The sequence below is a fragment of the Hyaena hyaena genome, unplaced genomic scaffold (genome assembly GCF_003009895.1).
Source record: "Hyaena hyaena isolate Hyena2069 unplaced genomic scaffold, ASM300989v1 scaffold_100, whole genome shotgun sequence".
Classification (NCBI taxonomy): Eukaryota; Metazoa; Chordata; class Mammalia; order Carnivora; family Hyaenidae; genus Hyaena; species Hyaena hyaena.
In genome coordinates, this window is record NW_024080732.1 from 238,459 (window position 1) to 255,182 (window position 16,724).

At 50.2% G+C, this 16,724-nt stretch overlaps 1 protein-coding gene across 3 annotated transcripts in view; it reads left to right on the forward strand.

Annotated features, from left to right (window-relative positions):
* Positions 1 to 13,159, forward strand: part of GPAT4 (glycerol-3-phosphate acyltransferase 4) — a 33,377-nt gene extending 20,218 nt beyond the window's left edge. For 2 of the 3 annotated variants that reach the window (XM_039235655.1, XM_039235656.1), the window contains exons 3-13: positions 726 to 795; positions 957 to 1,257; positions 2,064 to 2,138; positions 2,873 to 2,962; positions 3,143 to 3,236; positions 3,848 to 3,963; positions 5,033 to 5,088; positions 5,652 to 5,737; positions 9,971 to 10,099; positions 10,187 to 10,266; positions 12,181 to 13,159. In XM_039235655.1, coding sequence (XP_039091586.1) covers positions 726 to 795; positions 957 to 1,257; positions 2,064 to 2,138; positions 2,873 to 2,962; positions 3,143 to 3,236; positions 3,848 to 3,963; positions 5,033 to 5,088; positions 5,652 to 5,737; positions 9,971 to 10,099; positions 10,187 to 10,266; positions 12,181 to 12,289 — 1,206 coding nt within the window. In that variant the 3' untranslated portion in view covers positions 12,290 to 13,159. The remainder of the gene's footprint in view (positions 1 to 725; positions 796 to 956; positions 1,258 to 2,063; positions 2,139 to 2,872; positions 2,963 to 3,142; positions 3,237 to 3,847; positions 3,964 to 5,032; positions 5,089 to 5,651; positions 5,738 to 9,970; positions 10,100 to 10,186; positions 10,267 to 12,180) is intronic. The other variant, XM_039235657.1, reaches the window with a different exon arrangement.
* Positions 13,160 to 16,724: the final 3,565 nt, after the last annotated feature.

Here is a 16,724-nt window from a genome sequence, read left to right on the forward strand (position 1 = left end):
AATTAGAGGTTGGGACGCCTGGGTGGCTTAACTGGTTAAGCGTCCGACTTTGGCTCAGGTCATGATCTCACAGTTCGTGGGTTCGAGCCCCGCATTGGGCTCTGTGCTGACAGCTCAGAGCCTGGAGCCTGTTTCAGATTCTGTGTTTCCCTCTCTCTCTGCCCTTCCTCCACTCTGCTCTGTCTCTCTCAGAATTAAAGAAAACAAAAAAGAAATTTCTAAAGAAGGCTCCTTAGAGGTGGATGGATAGTCTAGATGTATAGATTATTTAAATACTCAAAAACCAAAATTACGGCTTTTTGAATAATTTGGTAGGTAGGTAGCATTAGGTGGTAGGCAGTTGCTTAAAGGATGCTTGATTTTGCTGTTTGTGAATAGCTGCTGTTCGTCAGTGAGGAAGAAATACGAGAGGTCCGTGCACTGGCAGCTAGTGAGTTCCTTCAGTAACCTGAAGACAAAGATTCAGAGAGAACCTAGGCTGGAGAAACGTACCCAGGCGTCTTCAGTCTTCAGGCCTTTACTATAGATAACTCAACTTTTGTTTCCTTGTTATCGAGGAGGGGCCCGCTCTCTAAGAAGTCTTTGACTTTCCTTGTACAGCGGGTGCTTCCTCAGCTACAGTCCGATCTCAGGTGACCGGGATGGAGGCTTTCCCGGAATGGAAATGGAGGCATTCGCTGTATGAAGAAGGGTCTCATTCCTTGTGTTGCCGTTTCCTCCCACAGTGGGCCACCTTGAGAATGGAGAGAGGCGCCAAGGAGAAGAACCACCAACTTTACAAGCCCTATACGAATGGTAAGACTGGCTCCTGCTCCTTATCCCAAACTGCGTGTGTTCCTGGGTGCTTTTAATTCCACACCCACTCTTCAGTGTATCAGAGGGAGGCTGCGGACTCTGAATGTCGTTACCGTGCTCCCTCCCAGCACGCCACTTGACAGGCGTGTTCTCTTTTGTAGGAATCATTGCAAAAGATCCTACTTCGTTGGAAGAAGAGATCAAAGAAATCCGTCGAAGTGGAAGCAGTAAGGCTCTGGATAACACTCCAGAGTTTGAGCTCTCTGACATCTTCTACTTTTGCCGGAAAGGAATGGAGACCATTATGGATGATGAGGTGACCAAGAGGTTCTCAGCAGAGGAGCTGGAGTCCTGGAACCTGCTGAGCAGAACCAACTATAACTTCCAGTACATCAGCCTTCGGCTCACTGTCTTGTGGGGGTTAGGAGTGCTGATTCGGTACTGCTTCCTTCTGCCGCTCAGGTGAGGGCAGGCCTGTGGGGCCAAAGGCCTGAGCCGCTGCCTCCTACGCCCGGGGCCCGACTGACCTGCCTGTGCCGCCCCGCTTTGCTGTCCTGTTTTAGAACGGAGCGCGATGTGATTCTGTCGCTGGCCAGTCCTTCCACCCCTTGGAAGGGTACACTGGTGATTCTCCTTTAAAGGCCCTTGGATTCTCCGCATATCAGACAGAAATAGTTGGGTTTCTTAAAATCAGACTGCTCGCCTACGTGGCCCAGACACGGGGCCAGGGAACACGGTGTACTTTTCTGACCACTCCTCCCTGGCCACGGCTGATCCTTCCCTACAAGCGTGCCTCCCTAATACAGAGGCACATATTGATCTCTCCAGTTTTCTGCACCGTGTGCTATTCTGAGTACGCCTTGCCGGCTGCTGGGCCTTCAGGCTCTACTTCCTATTACTCTGCAGAGGAGCTGTGCTCCTGCCAGGATGCCGCGCCAAAGGGAAGGGTAAGGCAGCAGGACGCCAGGTGCCTGAGGGCAGAGCAGCCAGCGGTAGGCAGGCTTTTCGGTCGTCGGGGCGGCCTGATGCCTGAGGAGGTCATGTCAGCTGAGAGCCAGATCCACAGTTCACTGGCAGCCTGGAACTCAAATGATCTCTGGTTATGAGAGGCCTGCTCGGTTTTCTAGGTAGAGCTCTTTTCTAGGTGGGTCCTGGGCGGTCAGGTCTCGGGGTGGCTTTTGTGAGGCCCACTTTCATTTTCAAGCTCTTGATTCTGTCCTTAGTGCAAGGATTTGTGTGCTGTGTTCTCACGGGTCTTCTTCTTACAGGATAGCTCTTGCTTTCACTGGGATTAGCCTTCTGGTGGTAGGCACCACCGTGGTGGGATACCTGCCAAACGGGAGGTGAGTCCGCGTCCACGGATGGTGGCTCCAACCGGGCCACTCCTTTAGGGACAGGCAGATCCACGGCATCTTAGATAGATAGATAAGCCAGCGATAATGGCGTCAGCACGAAGACTGTGGGTTTTTTGTTTTGTTTTTACTAGTCTTGATCTGTGACTGTGTTCTTTTGCCCTCGGACACTGACACTCTTCCCACGTTAAAGGGAGGACACTCACAGCCGTGGAGTTCAGCGCCAGCAGATTTTACAGCACGTTTAGTTTTGAGCATTCTGCTGTGTCGATAAATTGATAAGAGGATAAGAAATGTAGGTAGGGCTTTTTTGTGTTGTTGTTGTTGTTGTTATTTGAAGAGAAATCTGTTCCTTCTGGAAGTTCTAGAGCTAGCTCTCTCCTTCCCTGGGCTGGTGAGGTCAGACCCTCTGTCCTTTGCCCTGCCTCTAGGTGTTGGCTGGGAAGGAAGAAAGACTTGAGGAGACTCACCTGTGGCAGACATCTGAGGGCTGTAAACTCTAAACCCATTAATTTAAGTAATTCTCCCCATTTCTTTGTTTCCTCACAGGCAGGCAGAAAGACACTGTTAACAGAGTAGTTTCATCATATCCACCAATATTTATAAAAAATACTTCACAGTCATAAAAGACAGTAGGCAGTGATAATTACATTGTTAGAGTCGGTGACTTTTCCTGCCTTCCTGTGTGTAATATAAAAACAAAAATCTTTGTCCTGTTGTATCAGGTTTAAGGAGTTCCTGAGTAAACACGTTCACTTAATGTGTTACCGGATCTGCGTGCGAGCCCTGACAGCCATCATTACTTACCATGACAGGTGAGGTCACTTTGTATGATGTGGAGGGAAATAGCGCTGGCAAAACACGACCTACCTGCAGCCGGCCAGCGGGAGGCTCTTCTGAGCTCTCAGAGCCGATGGAGCTGCGAGGTGAGGGCCGAGTTCCACGTGAACTGTTTCCCATGAATTCTTGTTGCTTTGCATATATTTTAAACACAGGGAAAACAGGCCTAGAAACGGTGGCATCTGTGTGGCCAATCACACCTCCCCTATTGATGTCATCATTTTGGCCAGTGATGGCTACTACGCCATGGTAAGACCTCCTTCTGGTTCTTTCGTGGGCAAGTAAGAACTTCAGAATGCTCAGGGCTCGGACGCTTCTGGTCCCTTCAGAGAGCTCTTACCTAAGGCTGTAAACATGGAGCCATGTTTTGATACGTGGGCCCCAACCTAGATTGTCGCCTTTGTTTCTATTGCTTTAAGAACTCCTTGGGACCTTGCTAGGAAGTATTCTGAGCAGAATAAGTGAGTGTGGTTGGAGATTAGACTTGGATGTTTAGGCAGACCACGGAAAGGGGTGAAGGACAGGGGAGGAGGATTTGAAAGGACTGGGTTTGAGGGCATTGGACAATCAGCCCGGGGAAAGCATTTTTACACAAGGTATTGCTCAGCTCCATTAGTTCTTTTTAGGGTTTTCAGCAATGTTTTCAATTACATATTTTTGCTTTCGCTGATTAAAAGGCAAAACGTAAGATTCAGCAAGTCTAGCGATGGTGTTTTCATAGTGAGAAACTTGTTGATCATTAAAATGTTAGAGTGTGAGAGGTTGGGGTACTTTCCTTTTGGGATATGGGGCTTTCTCCACAGGGTGGGGATTTGTGTGAGGATGGTTTCACTCCCAGTTATTCCTTTGTGTGAGGTTAGGTGGGTCAAGTGCACGGGGGACTCATGGGTGTGATTCAGAGAGCCATGGTGAAGGCCTGCCCACACGTCTGGTTCGAGCGGTCTGAAGTGAAAGATCGCCACCTGGTGGCTAAAAGGTAAATGAGCGAAATGCTGTTGCTCTGTGTGACCAGTTAGAATGTCTGCATTTTAGGGGTAGATATCCCTCCACAGTGGAATTATAGTGTCTTCTACACTGAGCCTATACTGCTTTCATAGTAAAACATTTTTTCCCTAAAATATGGACTATAAAAAGTATACAAAGCCTAGTATAATTTGTCAAGTTAGTAAAGACTATTAACCTTTTTTATTCCTTGTACCCATTGTGATAAACATATGAACTTTAAGAAAAATTTTTTTAATGTTTATTCAGTTTTTGAGAGAGACAGCATGAGAAAAGGAAGGGCAGAGAGAAAGACACAGAACTCAAAGCAGCCTCTGTGCTGACAGCTCAGAGCCCAATGCAGGGCTCCAACCCATCAACTGTAAGATCGTGACCTGAGCCGAAGTCAGACGCTTAACCAACTGAGCTACGCAGACACCCCTGAACATAAGAACTTCTAACACTATCTGAAATCTCAAGATGAACTCATAATTACAAATAAAAACCAACTTGAGGCAATGAGACAAAGTGCTGCTCTGTGTTCAAGCTTGAAAGAAAGGCAGATCTGGTGTTAGTACTAGCCAGAGTGTGCAGGGAATGGGGAGCGGGGAAGACTCAGGTGAGGCCATGTTCCACAGGGCAGACAGGCCTGCCATTGGACTCCCTTTACCGCATCAGGGGCGGTGTGAAGCCAGGTAGGCTGTAGGTCCAGCCAAGCATGGCTGTTAGGGAGTCCAGGAGTCCAGTAGCAGGTGTTGAGTGGGTGCGATTTACAGGGCCCTGTGGCAGGCACATTCTTTGGTAGCCCCAGGTGTGAGCAGTGTCCTCTACATAGATGTTAAGACTTCATTGAATAGTTGTAGGAGTTAAATATATCTGATTTTCTCCGTGTTATTATAAGTGTTGTCTTCATGAGATTTAGGCTGTGGGTCTATAAAGATAGTCATATTTGCTAACTTATATACACCATCCCCCGTGACATCTGCGTAGGTTGTTTTTTAAGTGCATTGGTGATGATGGATGTAAGGCTGTCTGAACCTTTGTTCTGTTTGTCTCTTCTAAAGACTGACTGAGCATGTGCAGGATAAAAGCAAGCTACCCATCCTCATCTTCCCAGAGGGTAAGGAGGGCTTGATCGCTGCAGAGAGTTTCTGGGTGGGGAGGGTGGGGAGGGTGGGGAGGGAAGAGGGCCATGCAGGGTGATGACTCTGCTGTTACCTCAGACCAAATCCCTCGACCCTTGCTGGGGTCCTCTCATTTCACTGAATAATGTTCGGTCCCCCTCTCAATTAGTTGTAGGACTGAAAACTCAGGCAAGTCAGAATTTGGACTAAGTGCCATAGTGTGACCTTTCCTAATGCAGGAACCCCTGCTGTAGTATTGCCAGTGGGGTCTCGGCTTCTTGTAGATTCTTACTGGGACCTCCCAGGTCTGTGGAGTGGCTCTGGCCTTTTATGTCAGCTGGCTGTGTTAGTTAGGAAAGTGATCCTGTAATAGCAGAGTAAGGAACGGTACAGTGTCTTGCTTTTCCCTTTTAGGTGTTCATTCAGAAGCTAGGGAGATGACAGATCCTGTTTGGAGAGCCATTAGGAGGGGTTTTCTTACTGTATTTAGTTCTTAAACTCCTAGTTTCTGAGGTAAAGGACCAAAAGTAATAGCATTTTACTCTCTTCTGCATTTTAGGAACCTGCATCAATAATACATCAGTGATGATGTTCAAAAAAGGAAGTTTTGAAATCGGAGCTACGGTTTACCCTGTTGCTATCAAGGTACAAGGCCTCTGAGGGGGCATGTGGTCGTTACCGCAGATGCCATGAATGGGACACGGTGAGAGGAAGAAGCTGGTGTCGTGCTCAGCGGGTCAATGGTCCAGTGGAGTGGCTTGGGCTGGGCTAGTGTGGGTAGAGTGTGCTGTAGGAGGGGACCGTGAACTTGCCCATTAGAAGGGGCAGCAGAGGGACCGAATGAAGAACAGCCGATTTGAGCCCACACCTCGCTGCCACCACCAGATTCAGGAAATGGCGGACCCTTCACACGCTTTGCATGTCGCCCCCCACTTACTACCTCTTCATAAAGCCCCCAGGAACGCAAGGCACTCCCCTTGAGGAGGAGGCCTGCCGCAAGGAGCGTGGGTGCGGCCCGGCTGGATTTGCGCACTCAGTGGAGAGGCCAGCACGACAGCCCCAGATGTGTCCTTATACTGAAGGGAGAGACTGCTCACTGCTTTGGTTGTGCTGTCACTTTATATACCAGGGACAGTTTATAGAGATGAAATGCACCCAAAGTGCTTATCTAGGCTGCTCCCCCGCCTTGCGGGTGCTGGGACCAGTGACTGGGAGGACAGGATTCCACCAGTTTCTCTCTCTTCTCCTTCCTGTCCTCCTTCACGTCCTTCTGACTTTATAAATACAAGCATTGTAGTATTTCTAAAAGAGTATTATGATTTCTAAACACCACAGGCTGCGGTCAGTACGTTTAGAGTATTGAAGTTGAAAGATCAGGGTCAAACGGAGTAAATCTGTGTCAGTTATACTTAGAAGTTAGTCTCCTTACTTTTGCAAGGGTCTGCCTGTTGTTTGCAGCACATTCTGTTAAAGAATCACTGTCATTTGCCAGCACAGCTGGTGCAGGAGGCAGAGGGGTTTCTCCCGGGTAAGCAGACACTCCCCAGCCCTCCCCTTTACCAGGGAGCAGAGCACCAGGGCGGGAACGGCAGCTGGGCAGTGGCTGTGGGGTAACTAACCGATCCATGGGTTAGGGCTGCCCGAGCGACGTGCAGAGGAACGGCAAGAAAGAAAGCAGTCCGTTTGCAGTGTCTGCCGTGGGGGAGGTCCTGGGGAACGGTGTTTGTGTCACCAGCGTGCCATCCTGCATTTTACTGCACTAGGCGTCGAGCGTTGCTCTGTATGTGTTTATAAGCAGCAAGTCCCTGCTCACTCCAGAACATCGATCCTTCATAGCTGCGTCAGCATCCCCAGGAGGGGCTGGGAAGATGCAGGTTGTTGGGTGTTTCTGAGCTTGCGTTGCTAACCCGTTCTGGTGCTGCTGATGTGCTGGTTTGAACCACGCTTGAGAACCACGCTTTGTTCCGGAAACCTTCTGTGGAGCAGTGGTTCTTGACCAGTTTTGAGACATGGACCCTTGGGTCGGGGAGTTAGGGCTCCTCTCCAAAGAAAAAGGCATGTACTTTTTTTCATCTTTTTTTTTTTTTTAATGTTTATTTTTTGAGAGCGCGCAAGTAGGGCAGGGGCAGAGAGAGGGACAGGATCCAAAGTGGGTTCTGCGCTGACAGCAACGAGCCCAGTGTGGGGCTCGAACCCGCGAACTGCAAGATCATGACCCAAGCCAAAGTCAGACACTTAACCGACTGAGCCACTCAGGTGCCCCAAAAGACATGTAAATTTTACATATAGTTTCATTCCATCCACAAAGTTATTAAAGACCACTTATGATTAAAAACTTGTGCTCAGGGCGCCTGAGTCCGTTGAGCATCCGACTTGATTTTGGCTCAGGTCATGAACTCAGGGTTGTGGGATGGAGTCCGCATTGGGCTCCCCGCTGAGCATGGAGCCTGTTTAAGATTCTCTCGCTTCCTCTGCCCCTCTCCAACTCGAGCTTTCTTCCCCTCTCAGAGAAAACAAAAAACAAACAACAAAAACCACTTTTGCTCTACAACAACTTTGCTAGTCATTATAAAGCCTCCATTGGTAATCAAGCTGGGATAATCTGAACAATTTCAAGGCTCTTACTACATTTGCACCAAAATTAAGCCATTAGTTGACTTTGAGAAATTGATTGCTTTTTGAGTTTTTGCCTTGTTTTTCTCTCTTACAGTGTCTGCCCAGACACTGAACGGAAAAGTGACTGTAAACAGAGTGCTCTCACACATAACATCAGCTGTTTAGTCCATATAGGACTTATAAAATACAACACCAGTGTCTTCAAAATGTAAACATTAGCTTCTTTTTTCTTTTTTTAAAAAATTTATTTAAATTCAGGTTAGTGAACATAAAGTATAGCCGTGGTTTCAGGAGTAGAACTCAGTGACTCATCGCTTACGTAGAACACCCAGTGCCAGTGCTCATCGCAGCAAGCGCCCTCCTCAATGCCCATCCCCCATTTAGCCCCTCCCCCACCCAGCATCCCGCCAGCAACCTTCCCTCAGTTTGTTCTGTGTATTTACGAGTCTCTTATGGTTTCCTTCCTCTCTGTTTTTATCTTATTTTCCCTTCCCTTCCCCTATGTTCTTCTGTTGTGTTTCTTAAATTCCACATATGAATGGAATCAGATGGTACTTGTCTTTCTCTGACTTTTTTCGCTTAGAATAATAAATACCTTCTAGTTCCGTCCACGATGTTGCCGATTGGCAAGGTATCATTCTTTTTGATTGTGAGGAGTATTCCATTGTATAAACCACATCTTCTTTATCAATTCATCTTTGCATGGGCATTTGGGCTCTTTACATACTGTTATTGGTGATAGTGTTGCAGAGAGATTCTTATAGGGGTTTGTAACTTCCTTCTGATTATAAATTGCAAGCCATAAGTAGTAGATTAGGAATGCCAGTTTTAAATGGAGAAAAAAATTGTTCTTGAACAGTTTCATTTCTCTGTGCAGTTTTTAAACATTAGCTTCTATTTAAAACTCGTTCTTCTCCTTTATTTCCCTTTGCTCTTAGAATATAAACTCACAAAGCTTTCTGTAGTTAAATTTAAATTTCTTAGTTGAGTGTGTAACATAATCTAAATGTCTTCCTTCCTGTAGTCAGGTCCACAACTAGGCATAACTATCCAATTTCTGTTCTGAGAATCATAAAATGGCTTGAAAAGCCTTAAAAAAGATCAAACCCAGCCCCAGCGTGTCTGGTGCCAGAGTCCCCACAGCGTCCCTGCCAGTGTTCCCTCTTGAGCTTCTCGGGGGGGGAAGGGCATTTCTGACCCGGTGGCACCTAGGTCCTGTGGGATAACTGCCTCTTTCTAATTGTCCCCACTCCGGTCCCCCTCTTTACATTATAATTACAGTCTGACGTCGTGTCTGTGAGAGCCCGTCAGACACATGCTGGTGGTGGCAGGACACCCGGTTCGGTCATTGCCTTCGAGGACTCCGTTCCTTTTGCTGCTGCTTCGATAGCTCGCGCGGCCCTCCCACACTGCTTTACCTGCCGCTTAAATTCTTGTCAGTGAGACTGCGGGTCACAGTGTCAGCCACGTTCCCCACAAAATGCCACCGGAGTACAGCCTTAGGCTCCAGTAGAGTCACTGGCAAAACAGAGTCTCTGGTGAGCCTGCCGCTTGGTGGGAAGGGCAGCCGGCCCTCGTGAGCCGTCCACGCCCCGTTCACTCTAGAATGCTGGCCATGTGATCAGAGCAGAGCCTCCCGCTTACACAGATAACTAGCTTTGTTAGAGGGGTAATTACAGAGGCATGTCATAAGCTTTGCCGTTTTCTCCTTGGTCTGGAGTACAAGAAATGATCTTAGAAACTTGGTGGTGATGTGAGGGAGTATCTCTGAGCCTAGAAGCATTGAGGAGTGAAGGACACCATGTTGGAGATAGGGCTTGTGAGCAGGGGCGGGATAGGTGGGGCAGGGATGGTGGGATGTCGTCGTGGCTGGGTCTGGGAACTGGAGGCATGGGAGTGACTAATCCTCTTCTCTTTGGTTTTGATCTGCTTAAACAATGTTAATAACTACATATACCTACCTGTAAATGAGTAAGATCTGAAATGGATCAAAGCCAGGGAGGACATTATTGGAGGAAGGCAATTAGGGGAGTCCTCCCTAATGATCTACAGCAGAATCTGAGTCAGTCTAGGTGTTCATGTTGCTAGAGGTCACAACTGTTTGGGTGTAGACTCGCTTCAGAAGTGTTTGTGGAGGGGTGTGAGAGCAGCTTTCTGGTACAGATACTGCCCCAGATGATATGTTCACAAAAGTTGCTGTCAGTAACACCACCTCATTAGAACTACTGCCTTCTTACCATCCAGTTTTCCACTGTTTTTCAGTATGACCCTCAGTTTGGCGATGCCTTCTGGAACAGCAGCAAATATGGGATGGTAACGTACCTGCTGAGAATGATGACCAGCTGGGCCATTGTCTGCAGTGTTTGGTACCTGCCTCCCATGACCAGAGAGGTAGGTACCCACACCATGCAGAAGTCTGCACTTACGCCTATGTGACGTCGGCCTGTGTTGAGTGATCTCATTTATTCTTTCTCACAGACTGATGAAGATGCCGTCCAGTTTGCAAATAGGGTGAAATCCGCCATTGCCAGGCAGGGAGGGCTCGTGGACCTGCTTTGGTGAGTCAGAGCTGGGTTTTATCAGCTGAGTTCAGCAGGATGTGAATTTTGGAAGCTGACACTGAATTGCCGACTCCATTTGCAAAGGATCCGCCCTCTCCCTGGTGTGAAGAATTGGGCTTGCCAGCCTGGGAGAGTGAACAGTTTGACTCCTTCCTCCTCGTTCCCACTCAGAAGTGCCCCACGCTCCCTTAACTTTGGGGAACCCGGAGCCCAGCACGCCTGGACTGAAGCAGTCAGTTGTGCGCCTTCTGGGTTTGTATTAGTCTCCCAGAGCTAGCAGACAGTCCCGGTCCTTTGGAAGGATCAGGCTGACCTGATGTTGGTCTGGGAAGTTCGTAGAAGTACTGGGCTCTCTGGCCTTGTACACTTGGCAAAACTGGACCATCCTTGGAAAGGCAGAAGTTTCATGTATTGTATTTCGCTTGTTACCTATTAGAGCAGCAGATGGCAAACTTTCTCTGTAAAGAGTCAGTAAATACTTTAGACTCTGTGGGTCATTGTGTGGCCTCCGTTGTAACAGCCTAAGTCTGCCATTGTAGTGTGACATGACCAGCGACAGCATGTAAACAGGAGCACGCCTGTGTGCCAGTAAGACTTGGTCAGAACAGTTAGTTACCAGACTGGATTTGACCCCTGGGCTGTAGTTGCAGACCCTTACACCAGAATAGGAGACAGCCTCCAAAGAACAGGAATGCCGCTTCAGGGAAATCGTTCCACCCCCTAGGACCTTTGGTTTTAAGCTCAAGGGTGAGCTCTGTAGGGCGTTTGACTTAAGTGGCCATTATGGGAGAAGAATTTAGAAATTCAAATTTTACACTGACGTGTGGTGATGGCACGGCTCTCAGGTTTGGCCCTTTTAAAAATTGCTTCCCTTTATCGAGTGCTCCTCGCCAGCCAGACGCTGTGCTGCTGCTGCTCTGGGTGGTGCACTCACGCCGTCCTCACAGCAGGAGCCTGCAGTATGAGGATTGTTACTCCCATCTTACAGATGGGACACCCGCAGTCAGGTCAGGTGACTGTTTCCAGAGTCACAGAGCCAGCAGTGGAGCCACACTTTGAACTCCGGTCTGCAAGGCTGCCGGACCTGGGATGCTCACCACTGTCCCGCGTGCCCTGTCCACAAGGCCTTAGAACGACCAGCGCGACTACCTTGGCCATGGCTTGTAAAGGGGCCGCGGATGTAAGAGCATCAGCGTCTGGTCCGTCCAGACTTTCTCTGCCATGACCGCCTCCATAACTCACAGGGGAAAAGGACTGTAGCAGACAGCTTCAAGGTGGACATGGGCTCCGTCAGTTGTTGACCGTGGGAGATGTTCATTCTAGGGTGTAGGCAAGCGGCTGGGGTGACGAGTGGGAGTGGGACTTTGAAGAAGCAAATGCAAGTGTAGGGAGTTGACTACAGCCCAGGACCCTGACGGTGACTCGGATTCCTTTGCAGCACCATGCCACAGCTACGGGAGAAGTCGGGACTTGGCAATGCCCCTTGTTCGTTGTTGGCACGAATTTGCAGAATCCCCTGGGTCTGAATTTACAGATTTTATTCCCCAGATCAGATTTGCAGATTCATTACAGTCTCACTATTTCTTAAAGCTTGGCTCACGTTCCAGGATCCCAGAATACCTCCTTTATCTATTGTAAGGTGAGGGTGAGTGAGTAGAAAGAATTGCAAACTCCTTGGTAGGTTTCAGTGAGTGGTGAGTTCTGACCCCAGGGCAAGAGTGAGAGCTGTGAGGTAGAAGTAGTGGAGTTGGGGTGTGCAAGCTCACCATCCGAGGTCACCACGGGAGGGAGAGAGCCACGGGGTGCTTTTATTTCTGACACGTTCTTGGGTTTGGAGCAGCGTGGTGTGGCTGGCTGTGACGCAGGGGTGGGCGGATGCCTTTGCTCTGACACCAGCCTTTCTCTCATCAGGGATGGTGGGCTGAAGAGGGAGAAGGTGAAGGACACGTTCAAAGAGGAGCAGCAGAAGCTGTACAGCAAGATGATCGTTGGGAACCATGAGGACAGAAGCCGGTCCTGAGCCCGCGCCTCGCGCTGGCTGGAGCCACCACTTGCGGACCTGACTCGCCGGCCAGCTGGAGCCGCCGCCGCCCCCCGCCCCCCCCACTGCTGCGTCCTTGCCACCTGCGGGACTCCTCGGGCCGCCCTGGAGCCCAGGACTCCAGCTTCTTCGGGACTGCCCCGCGGGCCCCTGGGCTCGCCGACGGAAGCGGGCGCCGCTGCCCGGGATGAGACGCCTTCTTGTCTCTTTATGGTGCGTCCGTTGGAGGAATGCCATTAAAGTCCCCTGTCCACCCGCACGCACGTGGGACTGAGTAGTGGGGAGGAATTGGCCGCTGGCCAGTGTTCGGTCTGTTGCAGATGCCCCGTGCCAGGGCCTGTGCTGGGGAAGGGCCCGCCTGGCGTGAGGAGCCCCCGCCCAGGCGGTGCCGCCCGCCCCGGAGCTCTGCAGACCGGATGAAAGGAAAACTGTTGTCTGCAGGGGCTCCCGGCAAAGCGAAGTTTTCGTTCCTGTGCTGCTGCCGCCGTGGGCAGTCACCAGATGGGACCGTGAGAAGCACGGTGGACCAGTGACTGGTGTGTGGTGGGAACCAAGAGTCGTTTTGTGTTCCAGCTCCAGTGCTAACCCTGAACTCCCGTGTGACTTGCTCTTTGTTAACTCGTGCCTCAGTTTCCCCATCTGTAACCTGGCTCAGGAGGGGAAGGGTGGTGATACCTACCTCACAGGGTTGTTGTGGGGATTGAAGTGCTACTTTGAAGGACAAGTTGCTCAGTGTTACAAGTGTAGGTCCGTGAAACGTGGCAGGACAAGGTCTGAGCTCAGAGCTGCTGCAGAGGGCTTTGGGTTGGTTTTTGTGAGTAAATAAAATTGTCTTTGAAGGTCAACGAACTGAGGGGTTTTTCCCTTCCCTCTGTCTCCCCTGGCTGCAGCCCTCAGTAACATGTCCCTTACGGCAGTTACAGGTCTCCGACTTGACCACAACCCCATGCCTGTAGGGAACCCACCTGACTTCTGGAACGAGCATAGTGTTGTTCAGAAGGAGCTGCTGCTCCCGTCAGATGTTTGCCTGTCTCTCTGGTTAACTTGGAATTTCAGCACAGATGAGCTGTGGATTTCTCCACGGTTGGGTGCGGCGGGTATTAGAGACATGTTTAGCAGCGCTGTTTGTTGGGATTGGGGAAAAGCAGACGAGGCAGGCAGTCTGGATGTAAGGACAGTGGAAAGCAACGAGGACATACGGGGGCAAGGAAGGAACAGAGGCTTCGGAAGGGTTGGTGAGGGGGCCGGGTGGGGACTGGCTGCGTGTGGGCTCGCCGACAGCCAGAGGGGAGCTGCGGGCTCCGCGGGGCTCCTGCATCCACCTACAGTCACTGTGAGGGCGGCTCCGAAGCCAAGCAAGCCTTGCTGGTTCTGGCTTCTAGGGTCTACCAATTTCACGTCCCTAACGAGAGAGAGAGAGAGAGATGCGTCAGCGCCCCCCATTCACCCATCCATCCATCCGTCCCCACTCCCTCCCCTGGCTCCGCATGGCTTGGCCATGACCCCCTTCATGCCACCTGTCCGGATTCGCACCAGCTGTCGTAAGGGGCGCCACTCCGAGGCCACCCTCTGGCCCATGACTGGGGATCATGTGGAAAGACAGCCCTGCTCCTGAGCCGCTGACTTGATAGCACTTTGTCTTTTCTGCCCTTGGTCTGACTCCTGCCCCGACTGCTTCCTGTTCCATTTCCTCCCTTACTAGCCTCCCTTTCCTCTTACCTGCCCTCTCGCTCTGGCTAGCGTGAAGGGATTTTTCCCTCAAATAAAAGCACTGTTTGACTGTAAGGAACAGCCTCTGATGAACTGTTTGACCACGAGTAAACAGTGGTTTTCAGCCTTTAGAGGAGGAGATGTTTAGAGTGTTTAGTGTGTTTTAACAGCCATCTGGGATGATCTTTAAAATTGGACTTAAAGATCAAGTTCCCTTTTTAAAAGTTTTTAAAGAGCTGTCTGCTGTTTAGTACGTCTGCATCATGGTTTTCATCGGCGTGCTGAAAACCATGGGAGAAAACAAGAAACTACAAAAACGGGCCTATCTGTTGTTGACGCGGCGGAGGATTACAAGAGTGGGGTTAGAGTCACTGCCGTGTGAGAGAGAAATACTAGTGAGAACTAGGCGAGGCTCATGCTACTGTTTTACTAGGTGCCAGGGATGTGAAGTACACCCCAAAGAAAGCAATCTCAAAAACTTTCATTTCGTGCTTGTCACAAGCATGGAGAGTCCCCAGACTACACCATCCTCTGTAACCGGGGCCCCACAGGCCCCCCATTATCCGTAAGGCAGGTGTGTCCAGTCGGGGATGACTGGCCAGGTCTTGGGTTGTAAAACCTCACACCACCTAGGAATAACAACAGAATCCTGTAAGCGGAGTCAAGTACAGAGTGCTCTCGCCCTCAGGATCCTAGCAACCAATGAGGATGACCCTGGAATAAAACGAACGGCATCAATTAGTGGGGTGAGCACTGGCCAGCTTCTAATCCCCCTTCCAAACCTGCTACTCATTTGCTGTTCTTTTTTTTCTTGGTTTCCTGATCGACAGTGAAGGGCTTGGGCTAGACAGCTTCCAAAGCTCTCTCCACCTCAAGTGTCTGTAACTTTTAAACCCATGGCTCAAACTTTAACTCTGAGTTCTAAAGTCATCTGGTTCAGAAGTAAGTCCGTTTGTATCCATCTGATTTCTCCAGAACATCTGGGCTAGTGAAACTTGACTCCACCAGAGGGGCCCCAGTGTCCTGGTGAAGTGTGGCTGGGCGGCTTCGAATGTGGATATCAGCTGTTTTCACTCAAATAAGAGATCCCACCCCCACCCCCCCACCCCCAGCTAGTTCGTTAGAGAAGGCATTTTTCAAAAAAACAAGTAAAATTCCCCTGTCAGAGGAAGCTCAGTAGAAGGCTGCCAGCCGTGCCGGAGCTCAGCCTGACGGAGCGGTTTGGGATGATGTCCTTGTAGGCAGTACAACCAACTTTTTGGAACTTGGTTCCTTACTGTGTCAGCCCCCGCTCCCTATTGCTGCCCTTCAGAGATTTAAAAAGACTGGCCGGGAGCACTCCCCAGAGCCCCGAATGCCCAGCCCAGCCCCCAGTCCTCAGCACGGTCCTGTCCCAGCCCTTCACGGCAGCACCTCACCCTGCTGTCGTGCAGAAGTGTTCTGGGTCTGCAGACCCTGCTGCTCCGCCCCAGAATTGACCCAAAACTCGGTGGTCTGTGGGATAGATGCTCCCCACGTCCGAGACACGTGAGCGAGTCCACCGTGTCGCAGGTCATGCCTGCCCACCGAGCCTCTTGGGTGGCCAGACTCGATTTCTCCAGTCGCACTCACCCCGTGTGGCCTGGCACCGGCGGGCGGGAAAGCAGCTGCATGCACACTGGCTCGTGGCAGGCTGAGACGACCATCCAGCCATCCATCTTCCACTGCACTAACACCCCCTCTCCCCCCAGTCAATATGTCTCTCTCCGATGGGAAAGTTAATAAATTTTGCTCTAGATTAAAAGTATTGATCATTTCATTTGTAAACGATAAATAAAAAGGGGGAACTTTTCATTGCACCAGGGGTAGCGTCTGGTGTGTTTTGCCGGTGAAATTGCGCTCGCCGATGGGGGGGTGGGCTTCTCATATGCATTCTGGCCGGCCAGCTGCATTGATTTCCTATTAGTCTCCCCAGCACCACCCAGTAACACATCATTTCAGCACCTGCTATTAATGGTCTTTTGATAAATAATCACTTGTAAGTCAATAAATTTTTATTAAACAGTGTGGCTCTTTGATTTATTAAAATCCGACCGTGTTTGTCTGGGAGAAAAGGGATGCTGAATTGAAGTGGAGGTTTTCATACATCTTCCTGACGCTGAGCAGTCACCGCACACTCCAGAGAAAAACAATTGCATTTTAACAGAAACAAAACAGCCGAGTTTGGAACTTGGGCCCGGGGAAACTTTATCTTCGTCAGCCTGATCCTGACTCTACAGGGAGCAGCCGCAGGCCCGAGGGCACCCGCCACGGAGTCAAGAACTTTGTGTTTGCTTCCGAGAGCGGTGAGGTACCTGAGCTGGGCCCCCCTGCTGGCATTGCGGGAAGCACAGAGCCTGGGCGGCCCGTAGGCCGCTTCCAGAGGGGGCTACCCTTGGCAAGCGGGCATTTGGGATCCATGAGAAAAGCTGGGGACTGTTTGCTTCCATCCCCGGCCGGGTCTCCAGAGTCCCATCTTGTGGCAGGAAGTGCCAAGAGACAGTTTATCTCTTACGTGGAGATCTTGGCTGTACAGATGAATTTTAAAAGTGGGCCAATAGGTGAAGCAACTGGAAATCTCTGTGTAAACTTGGCATCGGCATAAAATTTGCTGTAAAGGGCTTGACAAGTTTTCCTGGAGACTAAGACGGCCCCAAACGGACTGTTGTGTACAGAGAGGCCCAAA